Source organism: Thamnophis sirtalis, unplaced genomic scaffold, assembly GCF_051295495.1.
Source record: "Thamnophis sirtalis isolate CommonGarterSnake01/CBP01778 unplaced genomic scaffold, rThaSir2_p1.2 scaffold_5, whole genome shotgun sequence".
NCBI classification, from domain to species: Eukaryota; Metazoa; Chordata; class Lepidosauria; order Squamata; family Natricidae; genus Thamnophis; species Thamnophis sirtalis.
Genome location: NW_028261385.1, coordinates 114,277,175 through 114,292,935, shown reverse-complemented (window position 1 = coordinate 114,292,935; position 15,761 = coordinate 114,277,175). Strand labels below are relative to the sequence as shown.

The following is a 15,761-nucleotide window of genomic DNA, read 5'->3' as shown; positions in this document are numbered from 1 at the left end:
CCTTTCCTTTTTCCTTTCCTTCTTTTCCATGTCCTTTCCTTTTTCCTTTCCTTTGCTTCTTTCCCATTTCCTTTCCTTTCCCTCCCCCTCCCTTCCTTCCTGGGGGTCTGAGGGAGAGGGAGGGGACCCTTTTCCTCCTTGCCCCCCTCCCCAACATCTGCTCTGATGGCAATTATGGCTAAAAAAAAATTCAGTTGCTCAGGCATGAAAATGTGCCACTCAAACACTATACTTTTCCGCACACACTGAAAAAAAATTAGAGGGAACATTGCTCCCAAAGAGCCGGGCACAGCCTCATGGGCGAATGGCTGTGTTGCACTGCCACAGCAGCACAACATAACAACCATGAAGCGACCACGCTCACAAGCAGCCACCCGGCAAACCCCCTTTCCAGCCGGGCACCTAGGGGTACTGCCAAACCGCATGAGCACCTGTTCGCCACTGCCCAGCTCCCGTGGCTTGGTGCCTTCAAAATGCCAATGAATGACGCTCTGCATGGCTGGAGTGGAGGGTTGCGCGAGCGGCTGTTCCGCTGTCGCTCACGCGCCTCCCAGCCTCATGATGCCCTGGCCCAGTTCTCCCTGCAGAGAGAGTCTTCCGGCAATGGGCATACGCTCTATGGTTGTACGCTCTGCCGACAGTCAGCCCACAACCATAGATCATACGCCCAGAGTGGCCACTGCTGGAAGACTCAATTTGGAAGCTGCCGAAAAAGCCATGCTGGGATGGTGGCGGCGGCAGTGGAAGTGCCCTGGCTCTGCAGGGAGAGTTGGGCCATGGCATCGTGAGATTGGGAGACGTGCAAGCGGGAGCGGAGCAGCTGCTCGCACAACCCCCTTCTCCAGCCCTGCAGAGGGCCATTCACTGGCATTTCGAAGGTTCCAAGCCACGGGAGCTGGGCGATGGCGAACCGGCGCTCACACGGCTTGGCTATACCCCTAGGTCAGTGAATGGCGCTCTGCATGGCTGGAAAGGGGGTTTGCGGGGTGGCTGCTGTGCCCGACTCTTTGGGAGCCTGCTCGTAAGAGAGCAGCCGCCCGGCAACCCCCTCTTCAGCTGGGCGCAGCGCCGCTCACCAAGCTAGCGGTATCCTGAAGGCATCAAGCAACGTGATCACTTTGCCCCCCTGGTTCTCGCCGCTTGGCACCTACGGGATACCACTAGGTTGGTGAGCGGTGCTCTGCCTGGTCGGAGGTGGAGGGTTGTCCAGGGGGCTTATTTGTGGGGGAGTGCTTATATTTTTGCCCACCAGAAAAATGTGGCATGGCCTTATTATCAGAACGTCATATTTTCGGGGAAATACGGTAAATAAACTGCTTATTTTTCCCATAAGTGATAACTATCTGAATTTGAATGATTTTTAAACTCCATTGAAAATTAATGTTGATAATGGTTATTATCATCAGTATCACAGGCAACCTGTCTTTTAATGTCAGATGATGGAAAACACAAACAGAAGGGTACTTTTGCCTTTGTGATCTGCCTGTTAGCTACCATAGACATATGACTATTGTGGAAACAGTACTGGAACAGATAGATCTTCCATCAATTCCAACACTATACTTCTACCATGCTTTCATTCTTAAACTATTTTTTAAAATCCTAACTATTTCCTGAAAAATATGGTGTTCGCTTTTATGGGAGAGAGGGGTTAATTTAAGGAGATGTTATAGAATAGTTACATTTGTCTCAGCTGTATTATTCAAGGTGGCAGTATGATTAAACAGATGTTCCCATGATTGTATGTTCAGCAATTAAATAGTTTATTGTAAATTTTGAGTTAATGGACCATATTTTAACAATAGACAAAACCTATATACGCCATATGCTTCTGAGCATGTATAAAATCTCATTCTCATTTTATGTTTGTAAAATGCATAAAAATGCATGCTTATTTCCATCCCAATCTACACATGGATAAAACACAAAATATGCATGGGTAAAATTTCATTTGAATTTGATAATTTATTTAATGGATGCCTCTTTCTCCCATACCCATTAAATTGTGGATTGACATATATAAACTCTGTGTTACTTATATAGTATAGAAAATAAGCATGTGTACAAGGAACTGAAATACATGTCAATTATGTGAGATTTCATTTTAATTTGAAGCAGCTTAGTTCATATGCACATTTACTATCTTTTTAAAATAGAAGTCTAACATATATCCTTTTTGGGTCAATGTCCCATTTAGTCCATCTGATTCAATTTTCATGTTAGGTAACAATAACAAATAGTATACAAATAGTATTTTTGTCATTGCTCAAGACGTTATTTCAGAAGAGGATGGAAGCCAAAGGACTAACTTAAATAGATTTAATTATCATTGTGGGAGTTAACTAACCCAGTCCTAGTATTTGCATATGTACTGAAGATGTATTTTCTATGAGAATAAAACCATATATATTTGTGTAGATTTGATTAGCACTTTTCTTTCTTTATAATTAGATTTTTAAACCATTATTTTAACGGACTATTATTTGGGCCTGTATCCAGAATAATAAGAGTTGTCATTCCACAAATAATTTATGGCAAGATACTTGTATTTAAAATCACAGTTTAGTTTCAAATTAAGTTTAACGGTGAGAGAACTGATAGGGATGTCTTCAGTGTTTTCTAGTGAGTTGTATAGTTTGTGAAAGGCTTTATAAGTCAAGATTCATTTCAATGAATCTATGCAACGGCTATGTTGCATTTGTATCTTAGATGCATTTGATATACATTCTAGATAGCATAATTCAGTTCTTGTTGGCAAATAACATTGCAAACCAAGGCAAGAGTTGCTTTGGATTACAGTAAGAGAGAAATGGAATAAATAAATTAAAATACAGTACTGTGTTTCTTTTTTTTAAAAGACTCAGCTTGAAAGGATTGTTTTTGTTTATTAATTTTATGACTTAAATTATATATTGCAGGACTAAAAGATGAAAACCAAAGGAACCTAGACAAAAGCTATTTTATATATTAACATCACCAAAAATGAATCCAAACACTCCTTTTAGTGTACAGCCTTCAGGAGTTTTTCAAGCATCCCCTGGTATGTCAACTGGAATGTTCCCAAGTCAGCCACCGTTCCAGTTCAATCAGAGCTCTCTCTTTGGATTGAATAGTGGAGGAGTAAAGAATCCAGGATTTACTGACTTTGCTATTAATTCAGGACTGCATAATTCTTCAGGGCAGGGCTTGGGATTTGGGCAACTTCCAGGGTTTACACAGTCTTATTCTCTTGGACAAACAACAACATTTGTGACTTCTGCACCAATGACTTCTCCTGTTCCTAGCAAATCTGGATTTAGTTTCAGACCACCCACAAATCTTGGCAATTCTCAGAGTACTTCTGCTTTTGGAACTGTGCTTGGAGAAGCTTCTTCAGGTGGTGGTTTTGTGAGATCAGATTTCAGTTTCAAAAGTCCTGAAAATGCAGTGTTCAAACCTATCTTTGGGACTAATTCAGAACAAGAGAAAATACCAACTTCTGCTGTTTCTTCTTCTTTTACATTTTCTTTTCCCAGTGGCACAGGACCTGGAAAATTAAACCCTTTTGTCATTTCTCAAGAAAGCAGCAATTCAAGTAATACTGGCTTCAATTTCTCCAAACCAGTCAGTAGTAGCAGTACTTCAGCAGTTTCTTTTACTACTTCTTTACCAAGTAAGACTCTAGCAGATGATAAAAAGAGACCTATGGCTCTATTTACAAGTCCTGGTAGTAGTTTTTCTTCTTTTTCAAACTCATCTTTGCCTTTGAGAGATACTTTCCAAATTAACAAAACTAACAAGATGGAACATGAAGATTTGTTCATCCCAAGTGAACCACTTCCCACTCTTGGGAAAGGAATGAAAAGGAAAGAAGAACAAGAGCATTCCCCAAGGCATCATGATTATGACACTGATGAACTAGAACCTTCATCGAGGAATGATCATACTTCTAATAAGCGTCCTGTTAAATTGAATCGTCCACTTGCACAAGGTTTATTTGGTAGAGTATTACAAGATGTTCTGAAAAGCAAGAAAAAGGAATCCAAAATTGAGCGTGTTCCCATTGAATCTGGAGAAACAGTAGCAACAAGTATGGCAGGGGGAAGTCAGTCTGGCTTTACAATGGCTAAACCAATATCGACACTAAGAAAAGAAGAAAGGGGAAAATTGAAACATGGTAGGTAGCAGAGCTTAACAAGAATTTATCAAATGAAAATGGAAATGGTTGCAATTAATTACATTGTAAGTAGTGGTATGCTTACAAGTAGAACATTTTGTATTTTACTTGATATATGATTTTGAAATATACATGCTTATTTTTAATCACTATTCAATTACTTCCAGATTCTTCTGCCTCAAACCCTTTGCGTCGAAATCGGAGCACTGGGAGCATAGAAAGCCTTGGATGCTCACCAAGTGAACTGACAGCCATCCAGTGTAAAAATATTCCTGATCATCTAAATGACAGAAATGTTCTTCACAAACACTTCGAGAAGTTTATTAAAATCCAACAAATCCGTACCAACCGTAACAAAAAGTCAGCCATTGTACGCTGTCTTGATCATGTGAGTTTTAAAATATCAGAAGATTAATAGCTGTAGAAGATATATATTAGATTAACTACTGGGAAATTTACTCCATATGCTTCTAAAGTTGGCTACTATGATATTTTGCAATTTAATGTTGGCTACACTATTTAAGTTTCAATTAAGCACAAATTTCATTAAAACTATTGGGATATCAGTGGCCATTCTGAGCTGCAGTTTATAATGCATGTATTATGGAAATGTTGACTACAAAATAATTATTTTGCTTAGCCTTCTAAAAACATGTTTTTGAAATAGTTAATTCCGTGACATAAAACTTTTTAATCAATGATACCAGGTCTACATGTTGACATTTTCTTAATAGTAGATTCTCCTGTGTGCTGCTCCGGGAATCCAATCATGGGTTAACTTAGCCTTCTAGCCTTGAGACTGAGTATGCAAATATCAAAGTTACGCCTCCTCTGACTGGACTTCCGTTTCCTCCCCAGTCCTTATTACTCAGTCAAGCCTACGAGACTTATTTTCAACGCTCTCTTGATTAATTGCTAATATTTCAGGGTTAAGGATGAAATTACTTGGTTTTTCACTGTGGATTTCTTACTGGATTGGAGGTAAAGCGGCAGATTGCTGTCAGCAGATTCCTCCCTCGCTATTTCCCTTAAAGCGATATCGGATCGCTGCAGCTGGAGTGGGGCGTTCTCCGCCTGCCCTCCCTTATCATCAGCGCGCAAGGAAGCTGAGTCTCCCAGCGCTGCCACCCCTGCCGGATAGCACCCGCCCGCGGGCGCGGTCAGATCCGAGGCTTTGGCTTGTCGGAGCGGGTCTCCCCCCCCCTCCCCGCCTCCCTCCTTTGTGCCCTCGCTGGAGCGGCTGCCGGAGGATTACACGGATCGGCTGTTTGGGAATTTCCCCTGCGGTTCCTTTGAATTTCGCGCCTTTGAAGCCGGTGACCTTATTTGGAAGCGCTTTTCACGCATGCGCTCTAACGCCTGGGATGAGAAGGCAGATTTTGTTCGCGCGCTTGAGTCTGCGCACTGCTTCCGCCCCTCCCTTTTCCCTCACTCGAGTTTGCTGACTCAGGGAGGAGGTCGCTTCTCTTGGTCTCTGCTTCCACGTGGCGTTCTTGGCGAAGTGCTTTCAATTGCATTCCTTTGTCTCGCTGATTGAGCTCTTTCAAATTCATATCATGGCTGATCAATTGCAAGGTACTGTCCGGCCAGTTTCTGAGCCCCGCTCCCCTGGCGAGGGAGGGGCCAGCCCTGGGCCCAACAGGGCCGCGACCAGGGCCTCTACTAGTAGGCCTCGAGCCTCATCTACTGTTCGGGATAAGTCGCACAAGCGCAAGGACAAGGCCAAAGTTCCCCCCAAGGCATCTGGGGCTCCCATTTCTTCCCCTCCGGTTTTGGTTCAGCAGCCTGTGTCTCCGGTGAGGGTTGTTGAGCAGGGTTGGTCTCCTGATATTCAGCTTCCCCAGGGCCCTATTCCTGAGGTAGGGGCTTTCGGGCCTCGTTCTCCCCCAATTATTTCGGAGGCTAGTGGGGCTTCTCTTCGTTCACCTCCACGCGCTGGGCCCTCTGCCACGTTCACCCCCACAGCTGCAGGCCTCAGGCCTCTGGAGGGCCAGGATTTGGGCCTTTCTGCTGAATTCTACAGCATGATCTCAGAGGCTATTTCCAGAGGGGTGGATGCGGAATTAGCACGTAGATCCCAGGTCTCCAGGCCTACTCTGGCCTACTCAGGCCTGGCTCCCCAAGCAGTACAAGGGGATTCTTCCATTCTGCAAACTGATCCTCCTTCCCCTTTACACTCTGTGTTTAGCGCACAGTCTCCTTTAGTGGAGGAAGGTGAAATCCAGGATAGGGAACTCTCTGGTGACGAGGGCCTTCCTGTGGACCAGCCTCCGCCCCCTGGGCTTTTCAGGCACACTCTTTTCAAATCCCTGCTATATAAGGCCAAGACTACCACCCACATGGGGGAGGCAATTTCTGCAGAAAGTGCTGCTGTGGGCCTGGATGCCACCGAGCGGCTCTTTGCTGAGCAGGTGGCTCTGCAGGATTTTATCCCATCTCCCAAGCTTTTTCTTGATTTGATCCAAAAGCAGTGGGATGAGCCGACCGCGGTTAAGCCCCCTGGGTCTGGTGATAGGAAGCTTTTCACATCTTCCCCAGAGTTGGAGGCCCTCCTGCAGTTTCCCACAGTGGATGCTCCCATAGCTGCTCTTGCTTCACCGGCGTTAATTCCTTCTGAAATTTCGGAAGGATTGAAGGCCGAGGACCGCAAGGCCGAATCGGTCCTTCGCAAGACTCATCAGGCAGCAGCGTGGGCCTTGCGATCAGCCACTGCAGCTTCCTTCTTTAATAGGACTTCTTTAGTTTGGCTGAGACAGCTACAGGAAAGGCTGGATCCGGAGGAACTGCGCCTCCATCAGGATGTCACCAAACTGATAGCGGCCCTAGAGTTTTCTGCTGATGCCACCCTTAGCGCGGCAAAGTTTGCTTCCCGAGCCGTGGCTTCCAATGTGGCTTCTCGCCGTTTGCTCTGGCTCCGCCACTGGCAAGCTGATATCAAATCCAAGTGGCGTCTAGCATCCACGCCCTTTAAGGGCGGGGCCTTGTTTGGTTCAGTGCTGGATCCAATTCTCATTGAGACTCGGGACAGACGTAGGGTGCTTCCCTCCACAAGTGCCCGTGTGGCCAGAAGGCCACAGCCTTATGGTAGACGGCAGCCCTTTCGGTCTGGGGACTCGGGGTTTACCTCTGCCCCCTATGTCCCCAACTATACCAGGGGGTTCTCCCAGGCACAGGACCGTGGCCAGGACCGAGCCGGGGCCAGAGACAGGGGGCGCCAGCAGAGTCAGGCGCAGAGTAGACGGTCATTCCGAGGAGCGGGCAACCGATCCTTTCGCAGATACCGCTGACTCGCAGGAGGTAGGGCCCATAGGAGGACGTCTCTTGGCCTTCGCCCACCGGTGGGCGGAGCTCACGTCAGACGCCTGGGCCCTTCAAGTAGTGAGTTTGGGTCTCACGCTAGAATTTCTATCCATCCCCCCGAGGAGGTTCATCAGGTGTCCTGTGCCCAGGTGCCCGTCAAAGCGGCGCCTTATGGACACCGAGATATCTCATCTTCTCACCATCAGGGCCATAGAACAAGTTCCCAAAGGGCAGGGAGGCCTAGGGTTTTATTCCATCTTGTTCCTAGTACCAAAGAACTCCGGGGGATGGAGGGCAATCCTAGATTTGAAACAGCTCAATCAGTATATCAAATACCAAAAATTCAAAATGCACTCTCTGAAGAGCATATTGGCTTCCATCCGCCAAGGCGACATGATGACTTCCATAGACATCAAAGAAGCGTACCTCCATGTGCCCATTCATCCGGCACATTGGAAGTTCCTGCGGTTTCACTTCAACGGCCGTCATTATCAATACCGGGCCTTGCCATTCGGCCTTTCCTCGGCCCCGCGCACGTTCACCAAGCTTCTGGCAGTATTGGCAGCCTCCCTTCGCTCAATTCCAATACGCATCAATTGTTATTTGGACGACGTGTTGGTGCTGTCGTCCTCTCGAGATCAGGCCCTCCGAGACCTACAGGTCACGATGGACGCATTGCGGGACCATGGCTTTGTCCTCAATCTGCCCAAGAGCCACCTGCGCCCAACCACGTCCCTCCTTCATCTGGGAACCACCATCAACTCGATGTCGTGCGAGGTTTTCCTGTCCCCGGAAAGGAGGCAGAGCATATACCGCCTAGCGCATCAGGCACTATCCCATCGGCGAGTACCGCTGCTGTCGCTTTCCAAACTGCTAGGGAAGATGATCTCCTGCATCAGCGTGGTGCCCTGGGCCAGGTTCCATGCGCGTCCTCTCCAGTGGTTCCTGCTGCCCTTCCAAAGAGCGCATACCAGTCATTCCCACATCAAGGTGCAGCTCCCGGGCAAGGCCAGGCGGTCCCTGCATTGGTGGATGTCGTCCAGGCTCCTCAGGGGATGTCCATTCAAGGAGCCGGACCGAGTTCAAGTTACAACGGACGCCAGCTTATTCGGATGGGGGGCCCATGCCCTGGACAAGGTGGCCCAAGGTCGATGGTCGGATCAGGAGCTGGCGAACAGCATAAACTGGCTGGAGTTGCGGGCCATCCGTCTGGCTCTCCTGGAATTTCGGGACATTGTATCTCATCACCATGTGTTAATCCTGACCGACAATGTGGCCTCCAAGGCTCACATCAACCGCCAAGGGGGAACGCAGTCCAGAGCTCTGATGCTGGAAGCGGAAAGGTTGTTCCATTGGGCGGAGCCCAGGCTCTCATCGATTCGGGCGGAGCACATCTCGGGCGAAGCCAACACTCAGGCGGACTGGCTGAGCAGAGCGACTGTGGATCAGGGGGAGTGGCAGCTCCACCCCATTCTCTTCCAGGAGCTCTCTCGCCGCTTCGGCCTGCCCGAGGTGGATCTGTTCGCTCACCCGCACAACGCACAACTTCCCCGGTTTTACTCCCGATACCAGGCTCCGGGGGCGGAGGGGGTAGACGCTCTACGCAGCCGTTGGCCGGCCGGCCTTCTCTATGCCTTTCCTCCTCTCCCGATCCTTCCGTCGGTCATTCAGAAGATCTTGACAGAACAGGCGGAAGTGCTGCTGGTCGCTCCAATGTGGCCCAGACGTCCCTGGTACGCAGACCTCGTCCATCTGTCCGTTTCGCGTCCTTGGAGGATCCCGGACGACAAGATTCAGCTCCACCAAGGGGCTCTCCGGCACCCGGACCCTCAGCTGTTGCAGTTAGCCGTGTGGCACGTGAGCGGGAGATGCTAGCGGCCCTCCACTATTCAGACGAAGTCATCTCTACAATTCAAGCGGCCCGTCGCCCGTCGACTACCCGTATTTACGAAGCTACCTGGCAGGCCTTCTGCCGCTGGTGCCGACGCACCGGGGTCGATCCCATCAAGGCCTCGGTGCCCCAGGTTCTGGATTTCTTGCAGTCCGGCCTCAACAAGGGGTTGGCACCAAACACACTTCGCCGGCAGGTCACAGCCTTGTCAACGGTGGTCGGGGGTGGCCAAGGCCGCTCCTTATCCCAGCACTTGCGAGTTCGAACCTTCCTTAAGGGTGCTTCCAACTTACGACCGCCGACGGTACATCGTTATCCCACGTGGGATTTGACCTTGGTTCTCAGGGCCCTTACAGCTGCCCCCTTTGAGCCTCTACATTCCATCAGCCTCCGCTTGCTGACACTCAAGACGGCTTTCCTGGTGGCCATAACATCGGCCAGGAGGGTGTCGGAGCTAGCAGCCCTTTCGGTTCGTGCAGATCTTTGCATCTTCCACCCGAACAAGGTAGTGCTTCGTTTGGATCCGACCTTTCTTCCAAAGATAAACTCGTTGTTTCACAGAACTCAAGAACTTGTCCTGCCGGACTTTTGTCCTCACCCGTCTCATCCGCGGGAACGTCAGTGGCACCATCTGGATGTGCGCAGGGCTCTTCGTCGCTATGTGAAGCGCACGGCGTCGTTCCGAAGATCGGAGGCCCTGTTCGTCTCCTTTCAGCCATCTTCAATGGGACAGAAGGTGTCCTCCCACACCATCGGCCGATGGTTGAAAGCTTGCATTGCGTTGGCGTATGACACCCACTCCAGACCGGTTCCAAGGCGAATCACTCCTCATTCCACCAGGAGTGCGGCCACCACAGCGGCCTGGGCGACGCAAGCGTCTGTGGAAGAGATTTGCAGGGCGGCCACTTGGGCATCCCCCTCGCCTTTTATTCGCCACTACAAGATTGATGTCTTCGCCTCGGCCGAGGCGTCCTTTGGGCGGAGAGTGTTGCAAAGGGTCCTTCCGTCTGCGGAGGAGCCTGACCAGCCTAGCTCCCGCCCTGGGAGTTCATTGCTTTGATATATCCCATGATTGGATTCCCGGAGCAGCACACAGGAGAATGACCGTTGTCTTACCTGAACGGTCCTTCTATGGGTGCTGCGAAGGGAATCCAAACCCGCCCGCAGCTTCGGCTGGTCAGGGCTCCATTTGACTGTGACTCTCTGACTTGTTACTGACTGGACTTGACTCCGTAGTGCCGGATGACTTGCGGCTTGTTTGAGGATTGACATAATGCTTCTTCGGTGGACTTCGTAATAAGAACTGGGGAGGAAACGGAAGTCCAGTCAGAGGAGGCGTAACTTTGATATTTGCATACTCAGTCTCAAGGCTAGAAGGCTAAGTTAACCCATGATTGGATTCCCTTCGCAGCACCCATAGAAGGACCGTTCAGGTAAGACAACGGTCAATTTGTATTCTTTTAAATGGAAAATGCCTGGAAAAAGTAAATTATTGTAGAAAATTGAGACAGAAAAACCATATATCAAATAGACATTTGCATATCAAACATTTGCCCTCTTGAGGGACCAATTTTCTTATCTAGTGAATGAGAGAGGGTGGATTTGATCCAAGATTTAGGCTGTACATGTGCTACCATATTTTTCACAGTATAAGATGCACCTTTTTCCCTCAAAAAAGAGGCCGAAAATCTGGGTGCGTCTTATACACTGAATACAGCATTTTTTGCCTCCTGAAACCCCACCCTCTTCACCAAAATGCCCGTGCATAGTCTTTAGGAGCCTTGCAGAGTGCTCCTGGGGGCTGGGGAGGGCAGAAACGAGTGAAAAATGGGTCATTTTTTTGCTCAATTTTGCCCCACCCAGACCCCAGGAGCACTCTAGAAGCCTGCTAAAGACGATCTATGCCCTTTTTTTGACAAAGAATGTACCCATTTTTGCGAAAAAGGGGGTGTTTTTTGCTCGTCCCCCCTGGAGCACTCTACAAGCCTCCTAAGGGCTGTTCCTAACTTTTTTTTGGGGGGGGGGAAACCGGGCCCGTTTTCATGAAAAACGGGCCATTTTTGGGAAGTCTACTGAGTACAAAAACTTTTTTTTAAAAAAAATGCCTCTTCAAAACCTTGGTGCGTCTTATACTCCGATGCGTCTTATACTGAAAAAAACAGTAATTAGATGCTATAATAATTGTTACTACAGATACAACTTTTTTCATTGTACTCCAGACATTCATTAACTTAATAAATATGGGACTGATAGGCAGATGTAATTTTCAACACTATGTGAATTCTGCGGGAGAATGAAGAGACATTTCTAAATAAGACTTTTCCCAATGGCTTCTGATGGCAGAAGATATACTAAATTTTCTAGTAAAGGGTTTCCCCTCTCAATTCTTACACTTTGACAAACAAATCTCAGTGGGTCTTTTCTAAAATATTGTAATTATTTGCCATTATTGCACTTGTTTGTATCTAGTGTGCAGTTTGTCTGTGTGTGTTTGTATAGGGGAGAAGAGTGCAAGAGCATCTTATAATAAAGCAAAATGTTCCAGGATCTTATCAAGCCTGGTTATCTTTCACATTTCACTGAATGAGAAACTTGATGCACAATTTGTTTATTTTTTTGCTTTGTCATTTTTCTCAGATCAGATTTCACTTAAAATTCAAGAAAATCATCTTAGATTCTTGTAAGAGATTGCCAGGACTAGAAAATGTTCTACTGCAAGAAAGGGACTCCTGTATTGGGTTTATTCCACATTATATATTCAGCCTCCAAATTAGGGGAAGGAAAGTTCATACCGTATAACGTCAGTTGAGAGTTATTCTTGGTTGCAATTTTTCACTACTTTACTTTTTGATATCCCTATTCTAATAATTTGAATTATTTTGTGCCTGAATATGTATATGCAACATCTCAAGTTGTAACTGTATCTTATTAGAGAAGATGGATATTTCATGTAAATCCTGTCTCTAGTGTTATATTGGGAGTGTTTGCTTTCACAAGAAATATGTTGTTTCACATAAAGTGAATAATTGTTAAAAATCTTCCTTATCTTATAAACAGATGATGTTATTAAATAATGTTATATAACATTTTGTATTCTACACTGTTTCTAACTAACCTTTTCCTACTCTAGGCATCTGCTGTTTTGGCTAGAAAGAAAGCAAAAGACTTACACAAAGATATAGTGACAAATTGGCATAAAAAGAAACCAAGTAAGCTACTTTGTTTTAAAGATCAGATATTAAAATATTGTAAATATTTTTGTTTTATAGTGTTTCATAATGTTGCATTTCATGGTTTTGTATGCTATAAGAAGTTTGTTGACCAGCTGAATGTAGTTCAGTGCTTTGTAGTTTACTAAAAATATAAAATTCAAGGACATCCTTAAATACTTTACAGGCAATTTTCTTTGACAACCCCCACCCCACTAACAAATCTTCAAACCACTTTGTTACAGTTAATATATTTAATCTGTGGACCAATAGAATGCCTTTCTTAATTTTGGCATCAGTTATTCTTGAAACATGTCTCAAATAACAAAAACCTTCACTGTTCTTGTTTATTGCTTTCACAAAATTTTCCATCAGTCAGTGTTTAACGTGAAGTGGAGGCAAAAATATATTTGTTGGGTCAACAAGGGGTTCATATGTGACATTTTTCTATCCTGGGACCAAATTCTTTTTGAGTGGCCATTTCTTTTTAATGTAATGTGATTCTCTTGCAACACTGTACCATTTGCATATGTAACAATAGTATTTGGTATATCCGAACTGCTTTCCAAACAGTAGAGCCACTACTTTTGGATCTCCACAGATATTCCAGTTGTACTTGGTATGCTGAATGCGCTTCAACAATTCCATGTTTTTGTATGTTTCTTTCATATATGAGCATAACTAACAGGTAATGAAGGGTATACATTACTATTGTATAAAAACAGAAGATTTCTATGGTATGTGATAGGTTAAATTACAGGTTATTTTCATGACTAGCAGACAAAAATCTATACAATACACCCAAAAGTGTGCAGGAAGCAACATTTTCATTGTCCAATGAATCCACTGAAATGTGTCTGTACAAAAGAGAAAAAAAGGGAACATACCATCTTTTTTCATCTTCATATGTCTGCTTTTATATATTTATTTCTGTCATTGTGGGGTAGATTCTGTGAGATGTTTAAACATTATATTGAATTGTTGTACATTTATTTATGGTAATGTTAAGTAGTAACATATGTTAATTTTTTGTGTTCTCAATGTGGAAAGGTCCTAATAAGAAAGACTATTCACCTAAAGAGGAGAAGCTAGATGAAGGTGATGGGAGGCAAAGCAATGAACAACTGAGTCATGAGTCTTCTATAGTTTCTAAATCCTTAATCCGCCCCACTGGAAGTGGGAATCTGTCAAACAAGAGGTATGCATTTCACAATAGTCTTTGTGAAATAAAATTACTAGACACTTTATAGATTTTGTAAATTATGTTGTAACTTAACATTTAGAAGGGTAGTTCTGTATGTCTTATATCATATTGTCATATTCATTTTGATCTTGCTGTAGGCTTGGTAGGGTTGAATAGAACTGCTACTGAGAAGGATTGTTTTATGATAAGATATTTGTGGTCAATTGAAAAAACTAGGAAGGCTAATGCCAAGCTAATTGTGAAAAAAACCAATTTTTGTTTCAGTTACATTACAATATATTCTCAAAAACTTGGAGAATTATATTTAAGGAAATGTTTACAATTACAACTTCTAAGGCAGTTGCCATTACAATTATTCAGTCAAATATACAGAGAAGATATTTCTTACTCTTTAATGATTTGCTGTTCTAGTGATGAAGAAAATATAAATTGGTTAATCACTTCTAAAAAAAAGATATATAATTAATTTGAAAACAAAAACTTGTGGTATGCTAGGTAAGTGTCAGGCATGCCTCCTTCAATATCCAAGAAAGAAAAACCTCAACTCCATGTTAATAGAGATAAAATACATTTACTAGATATGAAGTGAAAGCAGCTAAAAGGAAAGCAAGATCTGAGCCAGAAAGGCGGGAACATATACATATCAAACGTTTACCCAGCACCCTCCCCCCAATTCCCCAACCCAGTGTCTAATCTGCAACTCCCTAAGGTGTCATGTGGGGTGCATCTTCAAATAGCCTCATCAAGTTGGTATGTGAGACGGTTGGCCTTGACCAAGTCCAAACATCAGCCACCAGTATGTGCAGAAGTGAGAACAAGACTTCTCCAGTACAATATAATTCCCATCCCCAATACCATGCCCCCCCCCCATTCCTATGGCAGTCGATAGTAAACAAGCGTAGTAGAGCAGCCGTAAGCAAGTAACCAAAACAGGCTGATAGTAAGATTGTCATCCTATTTCACTAAGCATATTTTCCAGTTTGAGAATCTCCATATTATTTGGATAGTATATTTTTGTGAACTGTCCCTCATAAATGAATTGGGGATTCCTACCACACTAGCTTCTATCATTATGTATTAAGAGGTTATAGCAGTAATTTCCTGTTAGTTGGTACCCAGTACACTCTCAGTTAAACTCTACATCTAGATCAAAGCAAGCACATACCATATTTTTCAGAGTATAAGACGCACCGGAGTATAAGACGCACCAAGGTTTGTTTGTTTGTTTATTTAATTTGTATGCCGCCCCACTCCCGAGGGACTCGGGGCGGCTAACAACCAAAAGGGGAGGAAGGGGATACAAATAGGAGAAAAGACAGACAGAGTAAAAACAACAACAGTCATAACATTTCAAGTGTGGCTGGAAATTTCAGGTTTTGAAGAGGCAAATTAAAAACAAAAGTAGGTAGTTAGATAGAGGGATAGAGAGGGAAAGAAAGAGAGAGAAATACAGTAGGTAGGTAGGGAGAGAGAGAGAGTAGTTAGGTAGGTAGATGAGAGAGAGAGAAATAGAGATAGAGAGAGAGGGTGGGTAGGTAGGTAGGTAGGTAGAGGGATAGAGAGAGAAATAGAAAGAGATAAAGAGAGAAATACAGTAGATAGGTAGGGAGAAAGAGAGAGAGTAGGCAGGTTGGTAAGTAGAGGGCTAGATAGAGAGAAATAGAGAGAGAGAAATACAGTGGATAGGTAGGGAGAGAGAGGGTAGGTAGGTAGAGGGATAGAGAGAGAAATAGAGATAGAAATACAGTGGATAGGTAGGTGTTTCTGCTGACACAGCATTTGATCCACGTAATTCTCATCAATCAAAGAGCTTTCCAAAAGGAAAAAAAAAAGTTTTTGCCCTCTACAAACCTCCCAAAAACGGTCTGTTTTTCATAAAAACGCCCCCCTTTTTCCCCCAAAAAAAGGCATGAATAGCCTTGGGGGGGGGGGGGGGCTTGCAGAGTGCTCCTAGCGGGGTGAGAAGCTCAAAAACGAGCAAAAAAATTGCATGCATAGCCT

At 45.0% G+C, this 15,761-nt stretch overlaps 1 protein-coding gene across 1 annotated transcript in view; it reads left to right on the top strand.

Moving 5' to 3' along the window:
- Positions 1 to 15,761, top strand: part of LOC106552207 (germinal-center associated nuclear protein) — an 86,292-nt gene that overhangs the window by 1,430 nt on the left and 69,101 nt on the right. The window contains exons 2-5 of the mRNA XM_087716631.1: positions 2,919 to 4,156; positions 4,324 to 4,544; positions 12,478 to 12,556; positions 13,607 to 13,754. Of these exons, the coding sequence (XP_087572757.1) occupies positions 2,983 to 4,156; positions 4,324 to 4,544; positions 12,478 to 12,556; positions 13,607 to 13,754 (1,622 nt within the window). The 5' untranslated portion in view covers positions 2,919 to 2,982. The remainder of the gene's footprint in view (positions 1 to 2,918; positions 4,157 to 4,323; positions 4,545 to 12,477; positions 12,557 to 13,606; positions 13,755 to 15,761) is intronic.